This window comes from Podarcis bocagei (genome assembly GCF_964188305.1).
Source record: "Podarcis bocagei genome assembly, chromosome: 14".
In the NCBI taxonomy this organism is placed as follows: Eukaryota; Metazoa; Chordata; class Lepidosauria; order Squamata; family Lacertidae; genus Podarcis; species Podarcis bocagei.
The window spans coordinates 49264335-49291236 of NC_138139.1; the positions used below are offsets into that span (position 1 = coordinate 49264335).

A 26902-nucleotide genomic window follows, 5' to 3' on the forward strand; every position below is an offset into this window, starting at 1 on the left:
TTTGTTGGCAAGGTAATGTCTCTGCTTTTTAAGATGCTGTCTAGGTTTGTCATTGCTTTTCTCCCAAGAAGCAGGTGTCTTTTAATTTTGTGACTGCTGTCACCATCTGCAGTGATCATGGAGCCCATGGATCTGCAGTGATCATGGATCTAAGTATGCCATTTCACCAGACGGGAGAGATGCGAAGCAGAAGTCCCATCTCCCCTGCTTTGTTGAAAGCCCACCTCCCTCAGGCAGCCCTCCCTGTGTTACTAGACTACAACTCCCATCATCCCAGGCCATTGGCCATGCTAGCCGGGTCTGATGGGAGCTGGAGTCCCTCAATCTCTGGAGGACCAGGGGGTCTCTATTCCCTGAGACACATCCCTCTCACCTCATCTTTTCCCCCTGCTTGACAAGAGACGAATTTGGCAAGCTGCAATGGCAGGTGAAAGCAAAGCTTTCATAATTACTTAAAGAGGGCGGAGGATGTTTAAGGTGTTGGCAGCCATCTGCATCCCATTAAAGAAACCATCATCATTCCTCCTCTTGGAATACCAAAACACGGCCCCTCCAGCTTCCTCTCGTATAATTCGGCAGGGAAGGACAGGCGAGGGAGCTTGTTAAGATGGCTTCTCAGCACAACAACAGCCTCGTTTCGAAAATAAATCTAGGGGGAGAAGGGGAAGCAGGCCTGGCCCATTCATAGAAGAAAAACAGCAGCTATAAAAAGCCTTTGAAGTCCGTCTCAACAGCTCCCGGGAGGAGGAACATCAGTTGCTTGCATTCGTCAGTGAAAACCTTACACGTATTTGGGGCTGGCAGCAGAAGCAAGACTTCTAAGGTGGGGTGAGATTTTTAGCCATCCTTTCCGGGAAAGTTATCTTTCAACTGCTCCAAAGGAAGACTTTTAACTCAAAGCACGCAGTGTTCCAATTCCCCGTCTTATCGGGATAATAGTAAAAACTTTCCAGCTCTGCCTCTCTGTAAGCGAGGCTGAGTGGTGTTGGAATAGGGCCTGGGAGAGAGACCAGGGTTAAAATCCCCACTCATCCATGAAGCTCACTTGGTTAACTCTTGGGCCAGCCCCTGTCTCCCTCCCCATGACTTCCCCGGGGGTGTCTCCTAGGTCTCAGGTCTGGGCCCTGAAAACACAGACCCTTGTTTTCCAGGGACAAACCCAGATTTACAGAAGCCGTCCCAGTTTCTGATTTGATCCCAGAACATCCCGCTTTCCCTTAAAGGTAAAGGTAAAGGGACCCCTGACCATTAGGTCCAGTCGTGGCTGACTCTGGGGTTGCAGTGCTCATCTCGCTTTCTTGGCCGGGTCATGTGGCCAGCATGACTAAGCCCCTTCTGGTGAACCAGAGCAGCGCACGGAAAAACCGTTTACCTTCCCGCCGGAGCAGTACCTATTTATCTACTTGCACTTTGACGTGCTTTCAAACTGCTAGGTTGGCAGGAGCAACGGGAGCTCACCCCGCCACAGGGATTCGAACCGCCAACCTTCTGCAAGCCCTAGGCTCTGTGGTTTAAGCCACAGTGCCACCCGCGTCCCCCGCCTTCCCTTAGGATGTCCCTATTTACATCGGATAAATGTTGGAGGATATGGAGTTATGCAACCCCTGAGCCAAGGAGATAAATAACTTACAAATTTTAGAAGACATTTGAAGTCAGCCCTGTATAGGGAAGGTTTTTTTTTAATGCTTAATAGTTTGTTATGTTTTTATATATGTTGGAAGCCACCCAGAGTGGCTGGGGTAACCCAGTCAAATGGGCAGGGTATAAATATGATTATGATTATGGAACAGGGTGTCTCTTTTTCACTGGAGAAATGTTGGAGGGTATGCTCAGGATCTGGGAAGCTCCCGACCTGACAACCCTATCGATGGGGCATTTGAAAACTGGAGTCCAACAATATTTGGACAGCCACAGGTCCCCTTCCCCTGTTGTATAGGGACCAGGATACCCAAAGGTCCATTTCTCCCAGCTGCCTCCCAAGCACCCGACCTCTGCAGGTGCTTACCGTCAGCAAAATACCTGGCCTGAATAAATTGCCCCACCTCTTCACACCATCCCGCGTGTCTGCAGACATTCATCTCAATAACTCGCTGTCAACAAAGATTATCCAAATCTCCTGTGAAGGGGGTGAGATGCTCGCTTAATCTCCCGGACCGGACCAGTCACTCCGTGGCTGAATAGGGAGTGACTCAGAGAGCTGTTGCAATGCAATTAAAGAATAGGGACCAGCCTTGGCAAGGCGGCCGCAAGACGGCATGTCCTTTTGGGGAACCGAGAAAGATCCCAGGCAGGGCCAAAGAGGGGCGTGGGGATAACAATGGACGGGAGTCTGCAAGTCACATCTAGGTGTGACGGGGGAGCCCAAGATGACAACAGAAGTTTGAATGTGCTTTGCAAGAATCTACAGCAGCAAAGGGATGAAGGTGGATAGTTCAGAGCTTCCTTATTTTTTAGATGTGTTGTTTCACACATTAAACAGGGGTGAGGAAGCTCAGGGCCAGGGGCCAAATATGACCTCCTTGGCCTCTACATTTTGCACTTATATTTCTCCCCAGGCTCCACCTCCTCCTCCGTCACTTCCCCTCCAGGCCACACCTCTCACACAAGAGACAATGTTGCCTAATGGTTAGAGCAGGCACCCCCAAACTCAGCCCTCCAGGTGTTTTGGGACTACAACACCCATCATCCCTAGCTAACAGGACCAGTGGTCAGGGATGATGGGAGTTGTAGTCCCAAAACATCTGGAAGGCCGAGTTTGGGGGTGCCTGGGTGAGAGTGTCGGACCAGGACCTGGGAGATCAGGGTTCAAATCCCCACCCAGCCATGAAGCTCACTGGGTGACCTTGGGGCAGTCGCCATCTCTTAGCATGACCTGCCTCACAGGGTTGTGTCGTGAGGATAAAATGAGGAGGAGGAGAACCATGAACACCTCCTTAAGATCCTTGGGAGATAACGGTGGTATATAAATGTAATACAGTGGTACCTCAGGTTAAGAACTTAATTCGTTCTGGAGGTCCGTTCTTAACCTGAGGTACCACTTTAGCTAATAATAATAATAATAATAATTTATTATTTATACCCCGCCCATCTGGCTGGGCCTCCCCAGCCACTCTGGGCGGCTTCCATAAAAACCAAAAATACAGTAAAATATCACACGTTAAAAACTTCCCTGAACAGGGCTGCCTTAAGATGTCTTCTGAATGTCAGGTAGTTGTTTATCGCTTTGACATCTGCTGGAAGGGCGTTCCACAGGGTGGGAGCCACTACCAAGAAGGCCCTCTGCCTGGTTCCCTGTAGCTTTGCTTCTCGCAATGAGGGAACCGCCAGAAGGCCCTCGGCGCTGGACCTCAGCATCCGGGCAGAATGATGGGGGTGGAGACGCTCCTTCAGGTATACTGGGCCGAGGCTATTTAGGACTTTAAAGGTCAGCACCAACACTTTGAATTGTGCTCAGAAACGTACTGGGAGCCAATGTAGGTCTTTCAAGACCGGTGTTATATGGTCTCGGCGGCCGCCCCCAGTCACAAGTCTAGCTGCCCCATTCTGGATTAGGTGTAGTTTCCGAGTCACCTTCAAAGGTAGCCCCACGTAGAGTGCATTGCAGTAGTCCAAGCGGGAGATAACCAGAGCATGCACCACTCTGGCGAGACAGTCCGCAGGCAGATGGGGTCTCAGCCTACGTACCAGATGGAGCTGGTAAACAGCTGCCCTGGACACAGATTTGACCTGCGCCTCCATGGACAGCTGTGAGTCCAAAATGACTCCCAGGTTGCGCACCTGGTCCTTCAGGGGCACAGTTACCCCATTCAGGACCAGGGAATCCTCCACACCTGCCCGCCTCCTGTCCCCCAAAAACAGTACTTCTGTCTTGTCAGGATTCAACCTCAAGCTAATGGGGCCTCCTGCTGCTGCCTCGCTGCTGGAGCACGATTTTTGTTCTCATCCTGAAGCAAAGTTCTTAACCCGAGGTATTATCTCTGGGTTAGCGGAGTCTGTAACCTGAAGCGTCTATAACCTGAGGTACCACTGTAATAAATAAACAAGGATTCATCTGGTCACAACCTTTTACACTGCTTTGCCAATTTGGCCTGGAGCCAAGATTGAGGGATGCAGAAACATAATATATAATTATTGTTATTATTATTATTTGAATTTGAATTCTGCTGCTGGAGGAGACTCTTGAGAGTCCCATGGACTGCAAGAAGATCAAACCTATCCATTCTGAAGGAAATCAGCCCTGAGTGCTCACTGGAAGGACAAATCCTGAAGCTGAGGCTCCAATACTTTGGCCCCCTCATGAGAAGAGAAGACTCCTGGAAAAGACCCTGATGTAGGGAAAGATGGAGGGCACAAGGAGAAGGGGACGACAGGAGACGAGATGGTTGGACAGTGTTCTCGAAGCTACCAGCATAGGTTTGACTAAACTGCGGGAGGCAGTGGAAGACAGGAGTGCCTGGCATGCTCTGGTCCAGGGGGTCACGAAGAGTCGGACACGACTAAACGACTAAACAACAACATTATTATTACTATTGTTATTATTATTATTAAGAAGAAGAAGAAGCCATTCGGGCTATTAGGTTAGATATGCAAGGTTTTGGTATGCCCACATTTATTCTGACTCCTGAGCAAGAGCTACACAGAGGTGACAAATGCTATTATCAGACAAGGACGATTCAGTCCTTGGACTGGGCCCTGTGTCCCCTTGGGGAATCAACCTGGTTGTTGAGAACCTGGTTCTCATAGAATCATAGAGTTGGAAGAGACCACAAGGGCCATCGAGTCCAACCCCCTGCCAAGCAGGAAACACCACCAGAGCACTCCTGACATATGGTTGTCAAGCCTCTGCTTAAAGACCTCCAAAGTAGGAGACTCCATCACACTCCTTGGCAGCAAATTCCACTGTCAAACAGCTCTTACTGTCAGGAAGTTCTTCCTAATGTTTAGGTGGAATCTTCTTTCTTGTAGTTTGGATCCATTGCTCCGTGTCCGCTTCTCTGGAGCAGCAGAAAACAACCTTTCTCCCTCCTCTATATGACATCCTTTTATATATTTGAACATGGCTATCATATCACCCCTTAACCTCCTCTTCTCCAGGCTAAACATGCCCAGCTCCCTTAGCCGTTCCTCATAAGGCATCGTTTCCAGCCCATCGTTCTCCATTCAGATCTTCTCAGTAATCTAATTAGCCTTCCTTTTCCCAATTAAACACTTCCTCCCAGGAAGTACCTTATTAGATGCGGCGTGATCAAGACACTCAGCCACTTTACAACTAATTAATTATACCTGCTGTGTCCCTCAGAACCCCTTGCTGTGACCTTCATACACCGAGTTTGGTCCAAAAAAATCCCACAGTGGCATTTCCTATCTACACCATTAAGCTGGCCGCAAGGAGGTGCTGTCAATCAGCTGTTCATCGACACCTGGAAAGCCCGGCCACTTCCCCAAGCCCTGCCAATGACCAACTGATCGTCAGCGCTTGCAAAGCACAGTGCGATTAGATTTCAAACCGCACAGGTCACCTGACTTCACTGTAATGTCATGTGACTGGCAGGTGAACAGCCCTAACCAGCTTTCAAAGCTGGCCCTTGGGAGTGGGAGGGGAGGTAAGGATCTAAGTCCACTGGCTGAATCTCATTCCTCCTAGGAAGTGGGATTCAGAGGTAGACTGCCTCTAAGGCTGGAGGTTCGAAAAAGCCATCACGCGCCAGTAGCCATTAATCAACCTCCCCTCCTTGTACCATATTATACAAGATAATAAGGTCATTCATTATATATACTTATTCCAAACAGCAGTAATTGTCCCCATAACAACATGACTCAGCTGAAGTTTATTGCTTTTAAAATTGGCCTATAAAGAAACATTACACTCGTTTAATTCCCACTGGTTTCGACAAGGAAAGTTAAGCGTGCACTTCAGCCCTTAACTCAAAGGGATGTAAAAGGGCTTAATTTCGTCCTGATCTTGCTTCGTATATTTAAGCCTCCTCTTGGAGCACAGATCTGTTGCCCAAAGGCTTTTCTGGGAAACAAGCAAGGGTGTGCCAATGTCAGACGGAGGCAGAATAATATTCAGCAAAAGAAAACAGGCCACAGGAAGGTCTGGGTCGGGACAGCAACTTGACCAACAGCGCCTCCTGCTGACGAGAGAGCTGTATGACGCCTGAACCATCATCTGCAATAGGTTGGTCAGATTAGGCCCCAGTGACCCATTGGGGAAGGTCACAGGCAGAGGTCATTTCTCTACCTTGCAATATGGACATCTGGGATCCATGTTTATTTTATTTTTTAGTCTGAGTTTCCTAGCCTGCTTTCTAAAAAGACGCTATTCCAAAAGCTGCGACCAAACGCACATCAAAACAGTAATCAGTTAAATATAATTTCCAACCACAGAATCACAGAGTCACAAAGGCCCTCTAGTCCAACCCCCTGCAATGCAGGAATCTTTTGCCCCAAGATGGGTCTCGAACCCCAAACCCTGAGATTAAGAGTCTCATGCTTTACCGACTGGGCTACCAAGCCATTTAAAAACACAGGAGGCTAATCTTTTTTTAATACCAGGGGCCACAATGACCCTCGAACAAACTTGGGGGGGCACAAGCCAGGGGTGCCCCCCCCCGCATTCCACACACCCTTCCCCCCCTTCCTCAGCAGATCTGTGCGTATTTTCTAAATAAAGGAGGTTATTGCCCCGTCCCCAATTTTGTATTGGGTAATTGGTATCTGCCTCGGGGGCTGGGCAGGGCAGAGAGGTTTAAACACCCCAGAACGGTTGTCTACTTCATTTATTGGTTTTATTTATATTTTTGCCCCCAACCCGCCATATTTGAGAGGCATTATTTCACTGGCTAGCAGCCACTCACCGATATCTTGGTGAAGATGGAAAGCAGGAGAGACAGGGATGAGAGGTATATCCGAATTCTCTCCCCGCCAAAACGCTTCTGGAGGTATTCTGGCATGGTGACAATCTGATCAGAGGAAGGGAAAGGAAGGGAAAGAATCAGACGCCAGTGTTATAATTTGGGGTGGGAGAAAGTCCATCTCCGTTCAGATTTTAACGTGAGCCTAGCCTAATTTACACTTTGCATGCAAACCAAAACACAGCATAATTTGCGCTTCTCTGAATTTTGTGCTGCTCTTCCCCAGCCAAATAATGTCTACAAAAAATACATCTTAGCGAAAAGTGTGGATAAGAATGCCTATATTAGTGGGGGGGGGCAGATGTTGGGTAAAGGAATACATTTTTCTTATCTCTGGAAATGTCATTTGATATTAGGCCTAAGAAAAAAGCCTCTGGCTTTTTGGCAAACGAAATCTTGAATAATTTTTTCAGCTCCTCGTATACCTCGTTCCAAAATTTCCTTACAATTTTACATCCCCACCATGTGTGATAAAAGGTTCCCACCTCCTTCTTACATCTCCAGCATAAGTTTGACTGCTTTATGTAAATCTCAGCCAATTTTTCCAGAATGAGGTACCAGCAGTAAAATCATGTTCTCTTTTATCGTATAACAGGCTGTGAAATTGATATCCACCTTCCACAACCTTTCCCAATTTTCCACTTGGGTTGTATGACCAAAAAGGAATTTGTACTAAAACACAGGTGAATTTTCATGGTGACAAACTGTTGCAGAAATGTGGAAAACCTGCCTCACTGGGGAGTCGCACCATTTATTATCTGACAGTCCCAGGGCAGGTTACGGCAACGTAAAACACAGCATTAGAATCATGTTAAAATAAATTGTGGTGGCTTTTCAACCAGGAGCCTTGCAAGATATTATTATTATTTGAATTGCCAAGTACAGGGGTGCCTCGCAAGACGAAAAGAATCCGTTCCGGGAGTCTCTTCGTCTTGCGGTTTTTTCGTCTTGTGAAGCAAGCCCATTAGCGGCTTAGCGGATTAGCGCTATTAGCGGCTTAGCGGGCTTAGCGGATCAGCTGATTTTTTTTTTATAAAATTTTTATTGGTTTTACAAAATTTTTTAAAGACAGACACCTAAAAAGACATACAAACACGTATAATTTCATAGCATTTTTTCATAAACCTCTTTTCCGGGACTCCCCCATACCCCCCCTTTCTGCATTCCAATGTCCATAATTTTTTAGCAACTTCTAAATATTCCTTTCCAACCTCTGTCATCTTAATCTTTTCTATAGTCTGTTCTTATGTCACTGTATCCCTTTTTTTCCTGCAAACCTCAACATTCTAACATTCATCAAGTTTATAATAGTCCTTAAGGTATCTCTTAAATTTTCTCCATTCTTCTTCCGCCGTCTCTTTTCCTTGATCACGGATTCTGCCTGTCATCTCGGCCAGTGTCATATAGTCCATCACTTTCATCTGCCATTCTTCCAGGGTGGGTAGATCTTGTGTCTTCCAATACTTTGCGATGAGTATTCTTGCTGCTGTTGTAGCATACATAAAGAAAGTTCTATCCCTCTTTGACACCAATTGGCCGACAATGCCCAAGAGAAAGGCCTCTGGTTTTTTAGGGAAAGTACATTTAAGTACCTTTTTCATTTCATTATAAATCATTTCCCAGAAAGCCTTAATCTTCGGGCATGTCCACCAAAGGTGATAGAAGGTACCTTCAGTCTCTTTACATTTCCAACACTTGTTATCGGGCAAATGATAAATTTTAGCGGATCAGCTGATAAGCGGTTTAGCAGCTTAGCGGATCAGCTGATAAGCGGTTTAGCGGATTAGCGGATCAGCTGTTAAGCGGCTTAGCGGATCAGCTGATAAGTGGCTTAGCGGATCAGCTGTTAAGCGGTTTAGCGGTTTAGCGGATCAGCTGATAAGCGGCTTAGCGGATCAGCTGTTAAGCGGCTTAGCGGATCAGCTGTTAAGCGGCTTAGCGGATCTGCTGTTAAGCGGCTTAGTGGCTTAGGATCAGCTGATAAGCGGCTTAGCGGATCAGCTGATAAGCGGCTTAGCGGCTTAGCGGATCAGCTGTTAAGCGGCTTAGCGGATCAGCTGATAAGCGGCTTAGCGGCTTGGGGAAAAGGGGGGGGAGAGGGAAAAACCGCAGGAACTCGCAAGACATTTTCATCTTGCGAAGCAAGCCCATAGGAGATTCGTTTTGCGAAGCACCTCCAAAACGGAAAACCCTTTCGTCTAGCGAGTTTTCCGTCTTGCGAGGCATTCGTCTTGCGGGGCACCACTGTACAGAGAAGGGCGTGATCCTCAGCCACCTGGGTTGGTTGCACTGAATCGGTACGGGAGAGGTTGTAAAAAGCAGCTGTTGGCGGTGCAGGAAGGCCACACACCAAAGGACGGGACCAAACCCGGTTCCCAACTTACCTCTGAAGAGATGTAGACGGGAACAAACACCCAGGCCAACGCCAGAAGGACAAAGGTGGCCTGGAAAGAGATATAAAAACACTTAAGTGTGGCCCTGCACATTGGTGCATATGTGTAAAAGAAAAGGGATTTGTGCTTCGGATATAAGCACTAGCTGAAATTTCCAAAGTGGTTCAACCATCCAGTTGTTCCTTTTATCTCTTGACTCCCTACTTTAGCATTCCAATCCCCTATAATGAGAAGAACATCCTTCTTTGGGGTCATTTCTAGAAGGTGTTGTAAGTCTTCATAGAATTGGTCAATTTCAGTTTCTTCATCACCGGTAGTATATTAATAGTGAAACACAATTAAGAAGTATATTAATAGTGAAATAATTATTAAGCTCTAACTGTATGTAGGTTTTATTTTATTTGCTTTTTATCTTATATTTTGGAATTGTACATCCAGGGTTTTCTTCCCTTGAAATTTTTTTGGGGCTCCCAAGAGAGTGGAGCCCTAAGCTATAGCTTGTTTAGCTTATACGTAAATCAGGCACTACTCACGTTCCATTCGAAGCCGGCCACTGCTACCCCTCCTGCAGCTGCTGTGCCAGCCAGTCCAATGAAAAGGCTCGATCCTTCGCTGCTGGCAAAGAGCGAGGCACCGATCTGCAGGCCAAAAGCAGCCAATATATTATTATTATTATTATTATTATTATTATTATTATTATTATTATTATTATTTTTTGTTGTTGTTGTTATACCAAACAAATTGCAAAACCCCTAAGCGAATTACAAAAATATAACAATAAAGCATTAAAATTATCGATTGGAAAGAGTTAAAAATCAGGTATTTAAACGTATCTCCCAAAGCAGCAGTAGCTAAAATGAAAACTCGTGTAACTTCTCGATAGGCTTCTGAAACAAAAATGTTTTCAGTGGGTGCCGGAAAGAAGGAGGACAGAGAAGAGTTTGGACTGAGCGCAGAGCCGTCTTTAGCATATGCGCCACCAGGGTGCAAAGATCTGCCCAGCGCTTACAAATTTAGTTGATTTCGTGTGCACAGCGCCGTTGAGAATGACAAGCACCGTTGTTGAGTCTGACAAGCGTTGCCATTGTGAATGACAAGCACCACCACTGGCGCAGCACGTCTTTGGTAAATGAGTGCGCAAAGTCGATAGTCCTTTAGTGAAACAATAGGTATACATTTCGGTAATACCTAGGTATATATGTATTTTGTTTTTCTAGCTTGATCAAAATTATTTATTATTTCATAACAGGTAGATAGTTAAGAGCTTAGGCGGCTTCAGCAGCAGGCACCAGGCACCCCCCATAATTTGCACCCCCAGGTAAAGATGGCCCTGAATGAGCAGGCACACAGGTCACCTGGTCCATTCATTTATTGTACAGTGGTACCTCGGGTTACATACGCTTCAGGTTACATACGCTTCAGGTTACAGACTCCGCTAACCCAGAAATTGTACCTCGGGTTAAGAACTTTGCTTCAGGATGAGAAGAGAAAGTGTGCAGCAGCAGCGGGAGGCCCCATTAGCTAAAGTGGTGCTTCAGGTTAAGAACAGTTTCAGGTTAAGAACGGACCTCCGGAACGATTTAAGTACGTAACCAGAGGTATCACTGTATTTATATACCACTTTTTTTCCTCCAAGGATCTCTCAGTTGGTAAAGCATTACACTCTTCATCTCAGGGTCGTGGGTTCGATTCCTACGTTGGGCAAAAGATTCCTGCATCGCAACCGGTTGGTATGTACAACCCTTGTGGTCCCTTCCAACTCTTCCCGTTCTCATTTAATCCCCCACAACAACCTTGTGAGGTAGGTTAGGCCGAGAGGCAGGGACTGGCCCACGGCTGAGTGGGGATTTGAACCCGGGTCTCTCAGGTCCCAGTCCGACACTCCAACTAACAACTGCATGGTATTGGCATGGGTGGCGCTGTGGCCTAAACCACCGAGCCTCTTGGGCTTGCCGATCGAAAGGTTGGCGGTTTGAATCCCCATGACAGGGTGAGCTCCCGTTGTTCGGTCTCTGCTCCTGCCAACCTAGCAGTTCAAAAGCACGTCAAAGCGCAAGTAGATAAATAGGTACCGCTCTGGCGGGAAGGTAAACGGCGTTTCCGTGTTCTGCTCTGGTTATCCAGAAGCGGCTGAGTCATGCTGGCCACATGACCCGGAAGCTGTCTGCGGACAAACACCGGCTCCCTCAGCCTATAGAGCGAGATGAGCGCTGCAACCCCAGAGTCGTCCGCGACTGGACCTAACTGTCAGGGGTACCTTTAACTTTACCTAGTTGGCTTGTACCCAGCGGTAGTCCTACTCTGAGTAGACCCACTGAAATTAATGCACATGAGTCACTTGGAGCTATTATTTCCAATGGGTCTGCTTTGCACAAAAGTGACTTTCTAAACATACATCTAGAAATATAAATTAGCATGTGCAAATTTTGTGCAGATCTGCATGTTCTTGTGCCCTATTGGGTTTTTTGGGGGGGAAGTGGGGACAACACTTGCTCTTTTTCCAACAATGCATGTAAGTAACCGCCCTCTGTGAGGCTTGGATGAAACCTTGTGGAGCCCCAAAATCAAACAGGCAGTTGCATCTACTTACCGGCCACCAGGCTATGTTCCTCCCAGCCAGGAAGTATCCACTTAAAGTGTTTCTGTTTGCCCTGCAAGAAGACTGGACAGGCAAAAAGACGACTAAGCAGGGGATGAGTGACAGACAAACTGTGCCTAGAGCGTGGAAACCGGACAGAGATTTCCTCCTGCCCCACAATATAGCCCCCAAGTATCAGAAAGACCACCTCCTTCCCTATAGAGTCTCCTGGGTCTTTAGATCGGCAGGGGGCACCCTCTTTGTATTTCCACCACCCTGAGAAGTCGGGTAGGGGGTGGCCGGGTACAGGGCCTTCTCTGTGGCAGCCCCTAAATTGTGGAAATCCCTCCCCACAGAGGCATGCCTGGCTCCTTCCCTATATGGTTCGCATCATACGCTGAAGATATGCCTCTTTTCCCTGGCCTTTCAGTTGGGCTGCATATTTTTCAGACCCACCCTCTTTTGAACATAGGAAGCAGCCCCACTCCTAGTTGGAACATTGGCCCATCTAACTCTATATTGTTTACACTGACCGGCAGCAGCTCTCCGGGAATTCAGATTGGGCGAGGGGGGGTGCATTCCCAGCCCTAGATGCCATGGGTTGAAGCTGGAACTCTTTGCAAGCTGCAGCTGGTTCCTAAAAAGTTGTGTTTTAAATTGCTTTGACCTGCCCTGGGACCTTTGAGTGCAGGCAATAAACAAAATTCTGATTCAGAAAGATGATAATAATTATTCCAGGCAGACATTTTCAAGACAGACACTAAAGGAGTGTGCAAAGCAGAGGTGTGGCCAGCTGAGGGGGCTTAGAGGGTCGGATTTAGCCACCTAGGCCTGGGGCTCAAAACCTCAGCCAGCGGCGTAGCGTGGGTTATCAGCACCCGGGGCAAGGCAAGTAATTTGTGCCCCCTAACCCGGGGCAAGGCAAGTACAGTAATTTACTCTCCCAAGCAGCAGCAGCAGCGAGGCTTCTCTTTCCCCCGCGCTCTCCTGGAGCTGCCTCTTTTCTTTCCTTTTTTCCCTTTCTCCAAGGCTTTTCGCTTTCTCTCCTTAATTGATTCCTCCTCCACACCGCAGCGTTTCCTGGCTGCTTCCCCCCCCCCTTCCCCTCTCTCTCCTCCTCGCTCTGCTTGCCTTACCCTGCCCTGCCTGAGGGCGCCCTGAGGAGACTCCGCTCTCCTTTTTGACCAGGCGAGGTGGAAAAGTCTCTTCCCGCCCCCTCGCCAGACTCCCTGCTCGGCTCAGCTCACTACCCAGGCGGCCAGTGGAGAGAGAGCCGCAATTACCATAAAGCTCCTCTCCCTCCGCTTCGCCAAGCTGTCAAAGCCCCGGCAGCAGCAGCAACGGCAGCAGCAGGCGCAGCCAGACCCCCGCCAGCCAGCCAGCCCGCCCGCCCGGCTTCCTCTCCTTTTTTTGCCCGCAGCAGAAGGCTTCGCTCTCCCCCTTCCGCGACCTCCTCGCCAAGCCGAGCGAGCGCGGGCTCCCTAACCCGTGGATTTTAGTAGGGGCAGAGAGCTGCTAGTGCGAGCGCGCCCCCCGCCCATGTTGCGCCCGGTGCGGCCGGCCCCCCGGCACACCCCACGCTACGCCACTGACCTCAGCAAAAGATTGTTGGAAACACCACCCAGCTAGATGGACCGATGTTCTGGCTCCGTGCAAAGCAGATTCTTATTTAATTTCACCCTTTATTCAAAACCATGAGGACTAGAATCTTACTTTATTTTTAGAAGCAGGATGGGTAATAATAACCATAATAATATTCCCTCTAATTTCTGACATTCAGGCGTGAGCGCTCAGTCAAAATGGCACCAGTTATATGCAACAGGGAGATATCAGCAGGTTCGGCAGAGCATTTAGATTTGCAGAAATGCAAATAAATTCTGGTGGCGGGGGACCTAGGGGGTGTGGGGAGAGAAAACATCCCAATACGGCTGAGCGTGTTCTGTGCCCAGGCAGCAGAATCCAAACTGCTTCTTTTAAGAAGCTGGCATCCCCCCCCCCCAATGCTTAGTCCCATTGGTCAACTGAAGCCGTCGCATAGTCGATCGGGCCGTTAAACCGATTAAAGATTTGCCCACCTTACCCATATCCCCACTGCCAAATTCAAAAGGAAATACGCCACGACGACGATCACATCAGTAACGCTGAAGTGGGGCGAAGGAGTGGGCATTTCAACCGGAGGAAAGTTTTCTGCGGACATCGTGCCTGGACCCAGCAACAAAGAGGGAGAGGCCAGCTGCTTTCAAGAGTCAAGGAATTGATCATTAAACAGCCTGGGGGTAGGCCATTTGTGATTCGAGAAGCAGTACATGTGGGTGAGCTTTCTTGGCCTTAGGGCAGAGTCTGCCCCCTTTCTCAGCGGATACGAATGAACTGAGGGTTAATCAGAGCTACGGGGGGGTGGGTGGGCTGCTAAATTTGCAAATTTGAATGCTGGCTGGCATTTTTGTTGCGGCGAAGCTGCGTGGACGTTGCAAAAAAACCCAAACCAATGGGCATGCCTCAGGACACGCGCCCCACCTTCGCCCCCATGATTGAGGGGCCCCAGGGCTGCACGACCTGCTCGCATTCGGGTGTTTTAGGATCATTCTTCAAAATGCTAAGGTGCGCCCTTCTGAACCATGTGCCGCTGTAGAACTGAAAAAAACATCTCCGATCCCTCCTAAGGCCACAGCCACAGACAAACCCTGCCAACGCAAAACAGTGGCGCTTTCTCGGTTATGTTGGGATGATGGGAAACACTGGAGGGGTCAGGGGTCTCCTTCACATAAATCCAACGTGAAACCTATTCAGCTAAAGGTATTTGGCCCATCCATGACTGTCCAGGGATGGGTGGAACTTGTCGTTTTCAGTTTCCTGTGTGAGTGCCTGGAGGCGGTTGGAGGATGGATGGCAGCTACCAGATTGAGGTTGAATCCTGACAAGACAGAAGTACTGTTTTTGGGGGACAGGGAGCGGGTGGGTGTGGGGGATTCCCTGGTCTTGAATGGGGTAACTGTGCCCCTGAAGGACCAGGTGCGCAGCCTGGGAGTCACTGTGGACTCACAGCTGTCCATGGAGGCGCAGGTTAACTCTGTGTCCAGGGCAGCTGTCTACCAGCTCCATCTGGTACACAGGCTGAGACCCTACCTGCCTGCGGACTGTCTCGCCAGAGTGGTGCATACTCTAGTTATCTCACGCTTGGACTGCTGCAACGCGCTCTACGTGGGGCTACCTTTGAAGGTGACCCGGAAATTGCAATTAATCCAGAATGCGGCAGCTAGACTGGTGACTGTGAGTGGCCGCCGGGACCACGTAACACCGGTTCTGAGAGATCTGCATTGGCTCCCAGTACGTTTCCGAGCACGATTCAAAGTGTTGGTGCTGACATTTAAAGCCCTAAACGGCCTCAGCCCAGTATACCTGAAGGAGCATCTCCACCCCCATCGTTCAACCCGGACACTGAGATCCAGCGCCAAGGGCCTTCTGGCGGTTCCCTTATTGCGAGAAGTGAGGTTACAGGGAACCAGGCAGAGGGCCTTCTCGGTAGTGGCGCCCGCCCTGTGGAACGCCCTCCCATCAGATGTCAAAGAGATAAACAATTACCTGACATTCAGAAGACATCTTAAGGCAGCCCTGTTCAGGGAAGTTTTTAATATGTAACGCTGTACTGTTTTTAACACTTGATTGCAAGCCGCCCAGAGTGGCTGGGGAAACTCAGCCAGATGGGCGGGGTATAAATAATAATAATTATTATTATTATTATTATGTTTCTCATTTTTCCAGTCTTAAGCTCAGTCTTAAGCACATCTGTGACTTCCTCATGAAACTCATCAACGTTCTAGGTCAAATTTCTCCTAGTATGCCATTTTGGCATGCAATTTCCCCCGATGCACACAAAGCAACTTCCCATAATATATAGAATTTTTGTAGGATACATTCACTAATGTGTGAATGTAAGCACATTTTGGCTGGTGAACTGCGCTGCAAAATTCAGAGAAGGTTGGATGTTGAAGGATAGCTGTGTTTCAGTTCCTGCATCGTTTTTAGAAAAGGTGAATTTGATGGGTTTTGCCTTTAAATGCTAACTGAATTGAGTTTCTCCCTATCCTACCCCCACCCTCACTCCACAGGTCCTTGGGCTTGGCAGAACTTGCACCTTGACATTTTTGTGCAATTCTCCCTTCAAATGTCTGTCCCCTCACAGGCCAACTTGTCCACCCTTCCTCCTAAACATTGACACTCTTTTGTTAATGTGTCAGCCTTTTCGTTAGCTAGCGGCATTGTTTAATGAGCGGCTTCCGTTAAAGCCTAACCCAGGAACGCGGTTCCCGAAGCCTGTTCTGCATTCAACACAGGGGCAGCTGAAGAGATATCAAATTCCAACCTGACACTCTTGAGCTGTGCATGTCAATGTTGCTCATGTGTGAGCTGGTTTAAGGAGGTTTGTTTCTGCAGAGTGCCCAGTTGAGCAGCATATTAGGAGGTGTGGGAATGGAAGTTTGCAAGCAAAGCTAAAAAGATTCCAGAAGGGTGAGATGAAGCCCACTGCTGCCCTTTTGAAAGGTGGGAAAAGCCTTGCAAAAACGTCGAAACAAGCTATTTTTTTGGAGAGGGGGAGACTGAAGGAGCGCAGGAAGCTGCCGGCACGCACACACTCACCACCCGGAATATTGTTCCGCTGACAAAAAGAGCACAACCGCCGAACAAATATTTCCTAAGAAGCTCACACAAAAACAAAGTCATTTATTCTTCTCATTGCAGAAAATAAATACCAGTGCATACTCCATATGCTTTTCCTATAAAAGCACTTCTACAAAAAATGTCACTGAACTGCGTACAACAGTACAACTTTTTTTTTTTTTTTGGCTTGTCAGATGCGAACTTTATACAGTAGCTTTTTTTATATATTAAAAAAAAGAGATAAAAGAATCGTATGTACTTAACCCTTCAAAGCACTTGCAAGCAAGCTGATTCAGGGAGGAAAGGAATGTGAACACGTAGGAACTGTGACCCTTTTCTCCGAGTGTGTGTGTGTGTGTGTGTGTGCGCGCGCGCGCAAGCACATTTGTACCCTTAGAGCTCCATTTCCCAGGAAGTTCTACTGCGTGAACCTCATTGAAATGACCAGGAGAGGCAGGAGACGGAGCATGCTGTTGCTCCAGCCCACGACTGCCATTTCCGTGTCCTCTGACTCCCACAGGGCGCAAGGCTACAGTTTTTGCTTACAGGCAAACAAGGATAACCTGTTCTATGGGAACAGGCCCTGCGGGTCTCTCACCAGGAGAATCCCATGCCTGGGGAGTCATTGCCCAGGGGGATAGGGCTTCTCTTTCAAAACAACGCGGTTGGGTCCCCTGGTCACCCAAACCCTCAAGAGACGCAGGGTGCTATCCTGTACAGGCCCCCAATGCAATTCAAGGAGGCTCAAGAACTTCTCAAAAAGGACCGTGTCCTTAACCAACGGTGCAGCTAAACGTAACAGACTAGATTTTTGTTCTTTCCCCCCCCAATAAAAGTCTTTTTGCAAAAAAAGAAGAAGAAAGTTCTGGAAATTTCATCTACTAAATTTAAATCGTGGGGAAGGGAAGCAACTAAACAAAGTGGGTTCCATTGAAGGACAAAGTTTAAGCCACGATGCTTCACAGCTCGGTTTTCTGTGTAGATGTCCAGTTTGGCCCCTGAAAATATTTTCCTCCTCCTCCTCCAAGCCTTCCAAGGTAGCAGTCAGTCATCCAGGCCTATATTCCTGAAAAGGTACGACATGGACTCCCCGTTGTGGATTCTGCGGATGGCCTCCGAAAGGATCATGCTGATGTCCACAGTCTTAATTTTGGGGCACTGGAGCTTTTGGATCTCGTGAGGGATTGTGTTGGTGACCACAACCTGGGAAGAGAGGCAAAGAGAGTGAGGGGGGAGGTTGGAAATTAAGAAGGTGGCAGGAAGAGTCGCAGCCACAAACACCTTGGGATCACTTCTAAACAAAGCTGCAAAAGAGAGAGTGGTACATCTTCCTTGCAGCTTGTTGCTGGCAGTTCGAAAGCACACCAGTGCAAGCAGATAAATGGGTACCACTGCAGCAGGAAGGTAAACAGCGTTTCCGTGTGCTCTGGTTTCCGTCACGGTGTTCTGTTGCGCAAGAAGCAGTTTAGTCATGCTGGCCACATGACCCAGAAAGCTGTCTGCGGGCAAATGCCAGCTCCCTCAACCTGAAAGCGAGATGAGCGCCACACCTCATAGTCGCCTTTGACTGGACTTAACCGTCCAGGAGTCCTTCACCTTTACCTTTTTAGTACTGGATTTAAAATTAGAAACAGGAAAGTTTTTCAGCTGATCCCATTTTGCTTCGTGTTGGGAGTCAATCAAATCTTTATTACGGTCATAGACCAGCATACGTACAGTCATTTAAAATGATGAGGCCGGAGGAACATTGCCCGGCTGTGAGTGTGAAGACCGCTCCCTGCAAGGCCCTTTCCACCTGGCCTAGGGGGCAAGGCCCACACTCACCAGCCCTACTGAAGAGGCTCCTCATGAGGCCAGAGGAACATCGCCTGGCTAATGTTTTATTGATTTAATATGCTGTAAACCGCTTTGAGATTTTTATTAAATGTATAAAGCGGTATAGAAATTTTATAAACAAATAAAATCTGCAGGACGTTTTGGAAAGCTAAAAATTATTAAAACAGGAGGTATATATAGGACTTGCCGATCAGAAGGTCAGCGGTTCGAATCCCCGCGACGGGGTGAGCTCCCAGTGCTCGGTCCCAGCTCCTGCCAACCTAGCAGTTCGAAAGCACGTCAAAGTGCAAGTAGATAAATAGGTACCGCTCCGGTGGGAAGGTAAACGGCGTTTCTGTGCGCTGCTCTGGTTCGCCAGAAGCGGCTTAGTCATGCTGGCCACATGACCCGGAAGCTGTACGCCGGCTCCCTTGGCCAGTAAAGCGAGATGAGCGCCGCAACCCCAGAGTCGGCCACCACTGGACCTAATGGTCAGGGGTCCCTTTACCTTTATATATAAAAGACTATAAGAATTGTGTTGGGAGTAAGGAAGGAAGAGGAGGGGCCAGAGAGACCATGTGAGATGCTGAATAGACTTGGACCAGGGTGACCTGTGTTCAAATCCCCTACCTGTGACTTTACAGCAGCCACACTCAGCCAGACCTATGTCTTGGGGATCTTGTAGGACTTAACAGCTTCCTTCTGGCCCCATCTGATCCGAGCAGCCTGCTGGACCTGGGTTCCTGGCCCATCTAGTCCAGCATCCTGTTCTCAGAGTGGCCAACTAGACGCCCGTGGAAAACCCACAAGCAGGATCCAAGCACAGAGCATCTCTTCCTCCTGTGACTTCCAGCAGCTGATATTCGGAAGCATTGCTGCCTCTTGGCTGTGGTGGGAGAGCACAGCAATCCTGGCTACAAGCCACAATACCCCTTATTCCTCCAGGAATTTGTCTTAATGCTCTTTTTAAAAATAAAAAATTGGAACTTTATTTACAACATAACCCACACGCACACACACCCCCAATACAGAAATCCACCCTCATTAAATGTGAACATAACATACAGTGAGCATAACATACAACAATACAAACCAGCAAATAAAAGACTTCCTTTATCCTGTATCTGGCCTCCTTATTAACCTCTTATAAGCTGTTTCCTTTATGAATAATTATTAAGGTTTTTCTAATTAGAACTTAAATATCCACAAAGTCTCCTGCAGACATTAATCGAAACAAGTCCAGGTATGTATTTTAGGGCACTGTTTTGTGAAGTATTCTCTGCATTTCCCCCATGCTTTTTGAAACTCTTGTCTAGTGTGATCTCTAATTGCCTCTGTTAATCTAGCCAGTTCAATATACTCTAACAGTTTGTCTTGCCTTTCCTTTTTTGTTGGCACAGTTTCTTTTTTCCAGTTTTTAGCAATTAATGCTCTTAATGCTCTTTTGAAGTCATCCAAGATGGTAGCCGCCACTACTTCTTCCTGTGGCAGCACGTTCCAAAGGTTAACTATGTGCTGACCTTTAAGGGCAGGATGCAAGAATCAAAAGTCTGAACAGGGGAGCAGCTGCTGAATCGGCAGCCAGGGCCTAAGCCCACGCATTTCCAGGCAGGTCTGTGTAGCCACAGATTGTGCTTGCTACAGAACACCTGAAGGCCCAGCAAGGAAGAGCATCATGGCTGGAGCAGGGTGAGGAAATGGGTTTTTTAGGTCTCTGGAAAAAAGACTGATGGCTTTGCTAGACCTCGTTTCCATTTATTTCCAGTAGGTTCCCCAACCTTTCCATTGTTCTTATCATTACTTATTAAATGTGTATACAGCCCTTCATCCGTAGACCTCAGGGCGGCTCACAATAATCTATAGATCTCGGCTGGTTCTATCAGTATACTTTTATTGGTGGTTTTTAAGTTACCTTGATGCTCCTTTTTTGCTCTCTCTGTGTGTAAATTGGCTTAAAAATGCTAAATTCTGCCATTTTCAGAGGGGCACAAAATGCCCTTCCCACATCCAATTCACCACCTCACTTGCGCGAGACAAATGTCGGCAGTTTTTTCTAAGGCCCTCAGCTTTGGAAGCTCCCTGCAAGATCCCCTCACACTGTCATTTTCGCAACCAAGGGCTGTTGTCTCAAGCGCCTCATCCCACACTAAACGCGAAAGTCCCCCCCCCCCACTGTTCCCAGGGAAAAAATACGGGTAGTTTTAGGAGCTTTGTGGCTACAGAATCCAAGTCAGACCCTCTCGATCTACGGCTCATCCAGTTTGCAAAGTTAGCATCTGTAGGCACACGCTGCCATTTTGGGAAAAACGAGCCCATTCTGCTAGCTTACCTCATCGATTGCAGACTCCTCTATCAACCGGGGGGCATCCGAGGAAAGGAGGCCGTGGGTGGCCATGACAAAAATCTTGTAGGCGCCTCTCTCTTTGAGCGTCTCAGCAGCAGCCAGGAAGCTGTCTACGTCATCTATTATGTCGTCCTGGCCAAGAGGACATGAGAAGAGGATGATCAGTGTTGCCTCAACGATGCTGCCGGAGGGAAGTGGAAGGCCTCTAGAGCCACTTAGGGAGGAACCATTTTTAAGAGCCAGATTTCCTTCTGGGCAATATTCCAGGGGCCACATGCCACTGGTGGGTGGGGCCAGAAGGAAGTGAGTGGGGCAATAATTCCAAACTTTTTTCTGTCCCCCTACCCCAGTGGCAAAGCTGCATGCTCCAGCACCAGGGGCAGAGAGCAGGCGGGGGTGTCGCTAGCCCGCGTCCCGTGGGGTGTGGCGTGCGTCCTGGGGGCGTGGCATGCCGCCCACGGGGGCTTGGCACATGGCACGTGTCAGAGGGGCAGCCACAATGGTACCCCCCTCCCTGATGGTGCCAGGGGCAATGCGCTCCCCCATTCCTCCGCCAGTGCCCTACCCCGATGCCCCAAGTGTGAAGCAGGGAGAGAGGGAACATATAACTGATTTATCAGACATCACTTGGTTGCAAAAAAAAAACCAACAAAAAACAACAACCCTTAAAGTGTTTTAGGAAAAGACATTATAAGAGTTTACAACCGTGCTTTAAAACATTCAAAAGTTACAGTACTAAAACAGATTAAAATTACTCCAGCTTTCTAAACGTTTGGCCAGGGTTGTCTAAACAAGAAAGATTTTAGCAGGCACCAACAAAGAGTGCAGAGAAGCTGCCTGCTTGATATCAATAGGCAGGGAGTTCCCAAGTGTAGGTACTGCCACACAAAATGATTTGATTTCTTACCAATGTGGAACGGGCATTATGTGGCACCTGCAGCAGTGCCAATTCCGCAGAATGAAGCAGTGGATTGGCTACAGGTAGGTTAAGGCGATCTAATAGGTAAACTGGTCCCAAGCTGTTAAGGGCTAGATGTACTAATAGGAACACCACGAACTTTTTTCCCATTTCAAAGCACTTCTGTCCGTCCGCCCGTCCAAATGTGCCTCTTAGCATTCCAAACTGCCCATTCAGACTCCTCACCCTTACTAACTAGCATCACAAATGGAAAACAGCCTTTACAGCTCTGTGGCTCCAGTCTATGTCCCTGCCATTGCTGCAGGATGCTCTCACTGGACCCCTTATGAATAAAAAGCTTGCCCATGTAGAATATTTACCCTGCTACTCACTGGTTTTGCCCAAACCACAAGGAGCAGCCTTGTTCAAAGAACTGAATCTCCCAGTAGGGAGATCGATTGGATATTTAACTTTTAATTTAGGGCAGGTCCACCTACACCTCTGAAAAGTGGCCTGTTTTGTCTTGAGCGACAATTTTAAGGAGAAAGTTTGTAGGGATGGAAAGTGTAAATTCTTCAGGGAAGCAACCCCTTATCTGACAAAACATTTGGTCTTAATAATTATTTTAACTGTGGAATGTATTTTATTCTGTTTGATGTATTTTATTTTTTGCAATGGCTTTGGCTAAACAAAGAAAGAATATATTTGTATATTGCAAAGCATTTCCAGCGATAACAGCTGCCGGGTCCCAAATGACAAACCACTGTAGGCAATTTCTCTAACCATGCAGGTCACAGCAAGACATAGTGGGGATATATGCATTCCCACAGGCCCAAAGTGTTTTGATTTTGCTTAATGAGGTACATAATGGATTTGCTTTTCACACTTGCAAACGTGATAATGGAAACAGACAGAGCACTCAGCCTTCCCCAATCTGGCAAATGCAATGTATTTTTTGGACTACAACTCCCATCAGCCCCAGCTAGCAAGGCCAATAGTCAGGGATGATGAGAAGCGTGGTCCAAAACATCTGGAAGACCCAGGCCTCAACTGCACAGGTTATTTATTCCTATCACCAGATATACTCTAATCTCTCCCTACAAGCATAAAAGTCCACCCTTCCTAGGAAAACTAAATCCTCCAGCCAACGCACAAATCTTTCAACAGCTGTTACGCTGGATTATTCCGCAGCCTCTCCATTCCCACGCGGCAAGGGATATGAAGGTTGCCTCTGTCAGTAAAAGCAGCCATCACTGGAGTTTGTTATCTGATGCAAGAACTGGATGAGCAACTCAGCTAATAACCACAGGGGTGGAGAATAATCATTAGCCACTTTAATGTTGTTGAAAACGTGTTAACTTTAAACAAACCGGAAGACTGGACAGGAGACGAAAGATTAAGTTAAATGAAGAAGAAGAAAAAGAGCTCACTTGCTTGTTAAAAGCAAACACTGGTTTCCTCCCACTATTGGAAGCCTTTTATTCTGAATCAGGAACGCCGACGGAATGGGAATCAATGGCTGGAATTTCAGCTTCCTATTAAAAGCCGGGGAAGCGCTCCCTTTAATTCAGAGCAGTCTGGTGTGCTCACAAGGAGCAGCTCTTTAGTCTCGGCAGCCAAACCTGATAAATGTGACCCAGATTTTCTCAGCGGCACCAATTACCTCCAAGCAGGTGACACAGTAAGGAAAGATGCCATTTAAAAACTCCAGCGCAAAAGCAGCACAGTATTAGCATAGGCTGCGAGCCATGAAGCCGAGTGGCACGCTCAGCTTCAGATTGCTGGATTTCCTTGCGAAATGCAGATGCCACAAATCACAGTCATCGTGTATTATTATCGAAAGCCCTTAACAAGCTGGGACCACTTTACTTATGAGCTCACCTTTCCCTCCCCCCATGTGCCCACTTGACTGCTTCTACTACTACTACAGGTGCCAAAATATATAATAATAATTTAATAATAATTTATTATTTATATCCCACCCATCTGGCTGGGTTTCCCCAGCCACTTAAGATCACTGCCAATCAAGACCTCACCCTCCTTAAATTTCTCCCAAAGGGAAAAAGTACACACTAAGAACCTCCATTGGTGTGAGTTTGGGCCATGGACAGAAGCAATAATTATGGATTTGGGTCCCAATTCCCCCTTGAAGAATATATAAGGCCCATTAGGACAATGGTGGCCAAACTTTGCCCTCCAGCTGTTTTGGGACTACAACTCGCATCATGCTTGACCACTGATCCTGTTAACTAGGGATGCAGCCACACCACGTGAATGACACATCCCAGCAGCTGAGAAATGATCCCCAAAGTATCTGTGAGCCAGCAAGGACGACTGGCTAGAATTGCATTCCCCACTCCTGGTTTAAGAGAACAGAATAGTACAGAAGCTGGGGTTCTTGGGAAGATCTAGGGCAGCCTGGGAATTTAGCGTCTCCTGTAATCACTATCAGCTGCTTGATGAGTTACAGCCCTTATCTTGAGGCTGGCATTAGAGTTCCCAAAAACACCCGCCCATTCTTAATTGGCAATATTCTGCAGCTGGGCCCGTCCCAGGCTTTCATCTCCAGACTAGTTCTAGGGAGTTTGGTTTGTCTGCCCATGCATTCGGTTGTGGAATAACATGTGGGCTGTCTCCATGAAAAAGGGTCCAAAACATTTTTTACTTCCTTGTTTGCTGCCCTCGTCTTCCTCTCCTGCTAACTGCAGCTGCCTGGTTTTCAAACCGTGTTGTGTCGGGGAGGGGAGCTGAGGTTGGTAGGAAAGGGATATTGTAACTTTAGCTAGTCAAGTCTTTCTTATTTTCAGTGCGTGCTGGTTCTGTAATTCAAACGTTCCTGAACTTTTACAATCTGTCTTACTTCTTGGGAATCATATTTTTTTGCACTGTGTTCCAGTATCAACTCTGCTGTCTCTTTATTAGTTGAAATAAATCTTGCTGCTATAAGGGCCTGTGTGGCATAGTGGTTAGAGTGCTGGACTAGGACCTGGGAGACCAGGGTTCGAATCACCACTCAGCTGTGAAAGCTCACTGGGTGACCTTGGGCCATAGCTGTCAACTTTTCCCTTTTCTTGCGAGGAATCCTATTCAGAATAAGGGAATTTCCCTTTAAAAAAGGAAAACGTTGGCAGCTATGCCTTGGGGCCAGCCACTCACTTTCAGCCCTAATGAGTGAGGGTTGCTGTAAGGATAAAATGGGGGGGGGATGCTTATGCCACCTTGAGCTCCTTGGTAGAAAAGTGGGGTGTAGATGCAAATAATAATAATAATAATAATAATAATAATAATAATAATAATAATAATAATAATAATAGGTGTGAATTATCAGATTCAAATTACAAGAAAGGAGATTCCAACTAAACATCAGGAGGAACTTTCTGACAGTAAGAGCTGTTCGACAGTGGAATGGACTCCTTTGGAAGGTAATGGACTCTCCTCCCTTAGAGGTGTTTAAGCAGAGGTTGGATAGCCATCTGTCGTGGTTGCTTTAGGTGGGGGTTGTTCTAGATGACCCTCGGGGTCCCTTCCAACCCTACAATCCTGATTCTAGGTCATCTTGGGTCACTATGGCTACAGACACCGAGTTCCCCTCCCCTCCTGCTTTTCTACTGGGGGACTGCAGGTGTTGCAGAAATCCCTGGAAGGCAGGTTCCTGAACGTGGACCCCTGCTGCCTCGTAAGTCAGTAGATGGTGGCAGTATACTGTGGACCAGGTTTTTATTTTTTAAATTGATTTGGGGGACACACAAACACACGCGCATCTTGACAGCATCTTTCCACGCGACGTTCTCAAACGCTAAAAGGCAATTCAGAACCTACAGGTTGCTGCAGCAAGGCAGCTACATACCACGATGATGGCTATCCTTCCGCCCACATCTCCGACAACCGTGATGGGAGGTTTCTCTTTTGGAATCAACACTGGTTAAAAAAGGGAGAAAGAAAAGAGTCTTATAATGTTGCAGTAGACCTCCCGCCTTTTAGCATTCCTCTTAGTTACAGGGTGTTCTCTTGGTAGATGCTTTCCCCGCTCATCGTGACTCCAGCAAACCAGGCCAGGTTCCACTTCCTACTGACAGCAACGACCCCTGCTGGTCACGCCAAAAGCTGTCCTTGCTGACACCAACAACCCCTACAGCAAAACCATTAGGGGAGAGAGAGAGAGAGAGAGAGAGAGAGAGAGAGAGAGAGAGAGAGAGAGAGAGAGAGAACACAAAAGGCCTTATGGAATCACAAGCTCCATAAAGCAAGTGCCACCCCTGATTGTGTTTAGCAGGGGTGGGAGTCCTGTGGTCCTCCGCCTATTGGCAGACTCCCAGCACGCAGGGCCTGAAGGCTCAGGGATGAGAGGAGCCAGGGATCCGGCAGGATCTGCAAAGCCAGGAGCTCCCTATATGTCAGGGCTCAGCAAACTTTTTCAGCAGGGAGCCAGTCCACTGTCCCTCAGACCTGGTGGGGGGCCGGACTATATTTTTTGGGGGGGGATGAACGTATTCCTATGCCCCACAAATAACGCAGAGATGCATTTTAAATAAAAGGACACATTCTACTCATGTAAAAACACCAGGCAGGCCCCACAAACACCCCAGAGATGCATTTTAAATAAAAGCACACATTCTTACTCATGTAAAAACACGCTGATTCCTGGACCGTCCACGGGCTGGATTTAGAAGGCGATTGGGCCGGATCCGGCCCCCAGGCCTTAGTTTGCCTACCCGTACTATACATGGAACATCTTAAAATGACTATCACTGTGACAGACAGGGTATCTGAGGAGGCAGGAAGGGCCCACCGGTAAGACCTGTCCAGTCTGAATGGAGACACGTGGCTTCCCCATTGCAAGAATCCCCACCATAGGAAGCCAAGCCATCCACTGTCAAGGACAGAGGATTTCACCACCAGCAGCAGCACCAAAATGCAACACAACCAATTTTCCCCATAGGAATGAATGACAGGCTTTCACTAGCATGGGAGAAGGTCACAAGAGATGCTATGGGGCACAGTGTGGATGGGCTACACCAGGTAAAAGGTAAAGGACCCTTGGACAGTTAAGTCCAGTCAAAGGTGACTATGGGGTTGCTGCGCTCGTCTCGCTTTCAGGCTGAGGAAGCTGGCGTTTGTCTGCAGACAGCTTTCCGGGTCATGGGGCCAGCAGGACTAAACCGCTTCTGGCGCAACAGAACACCGTGACAAGTGCCAGAATGCATGGAAACGCCGTTTATCTAACTGCCACAGTGGTACCTATTTATCTACTTGCACTGGCGTGCTTTCGAACTGCTAGGTTGGCAGGAGCTGGGACAG

General features: G+C 47.8%; 2 protein-coding genes across 7 annotated transcripts in view; both read right to left on the reverse strand.

Moving 5' to 3' along the window:
* SLC5A10 (solute carrier family 5 member 10) overlaps positions 1-14928 on the reverse strand; it is a 99774-nt gene extending 84846 nt beyond the window's left edge. Inside the window, exons 1-5 of one of the 2 annotated variants that reach the window (XM_081169532.1) lie at positions 13969-14928; positions 11901-11972; positions 9844-9948; positions 9302-9361; positions 6861-6965 (exon numbers count right to left, since the gene is read on the reverse strand). In XM_081169532.1, the coding sequence (XP_081025658.1) occupies positions 6861-6965; positions 9302-9361; positions 9844-9948; positions 11901-11972; positions 13969-14085 (459 nt within the window). In that variant the 5' untranslated portion in view covers positions 14086-14928. The remainder of the gene's footprint in view (positions 1-6860; positions 6966-9301; positions 9362-9843; positions 9949-11900; positions 11973-13968) is intronic. The other variant, XM_081169533.1, reaches the window with a different exon arrangement.
* A 1662-nt stretch (positions 14929-16590) lies between these two features.
* Positions 16591-26902, reverse strand: part of PRPSAP2 (phosphoribosyl pyrophosphate synthetase associated protein 2) — a 31903-nt gene continuing 21591 nt past the window's right edge. For all 5 annotated transcript variants that reach the window (XM_081169689.1, XM_081169686.1, XM_081169690.1 and 2 more), the window contains exons 10-12: positions 25452-25522; positions 20692-20838; positions 16591-17750 (exon numbers count right to left, since the gene is read on the reverse strand). In XM_081169689.1, the coding sequence (XP_081025815.1) occupies positions 17592-17750; positions 20692-20838; positions 25452-25522 (377 nt within the window). In that variant the 3' untranslated portion in view covers positions 16591-17591. The remainder of the gene's footprint in view (positions 17751-20691; positions 20839-25451; positions 25523-26902) is intronic.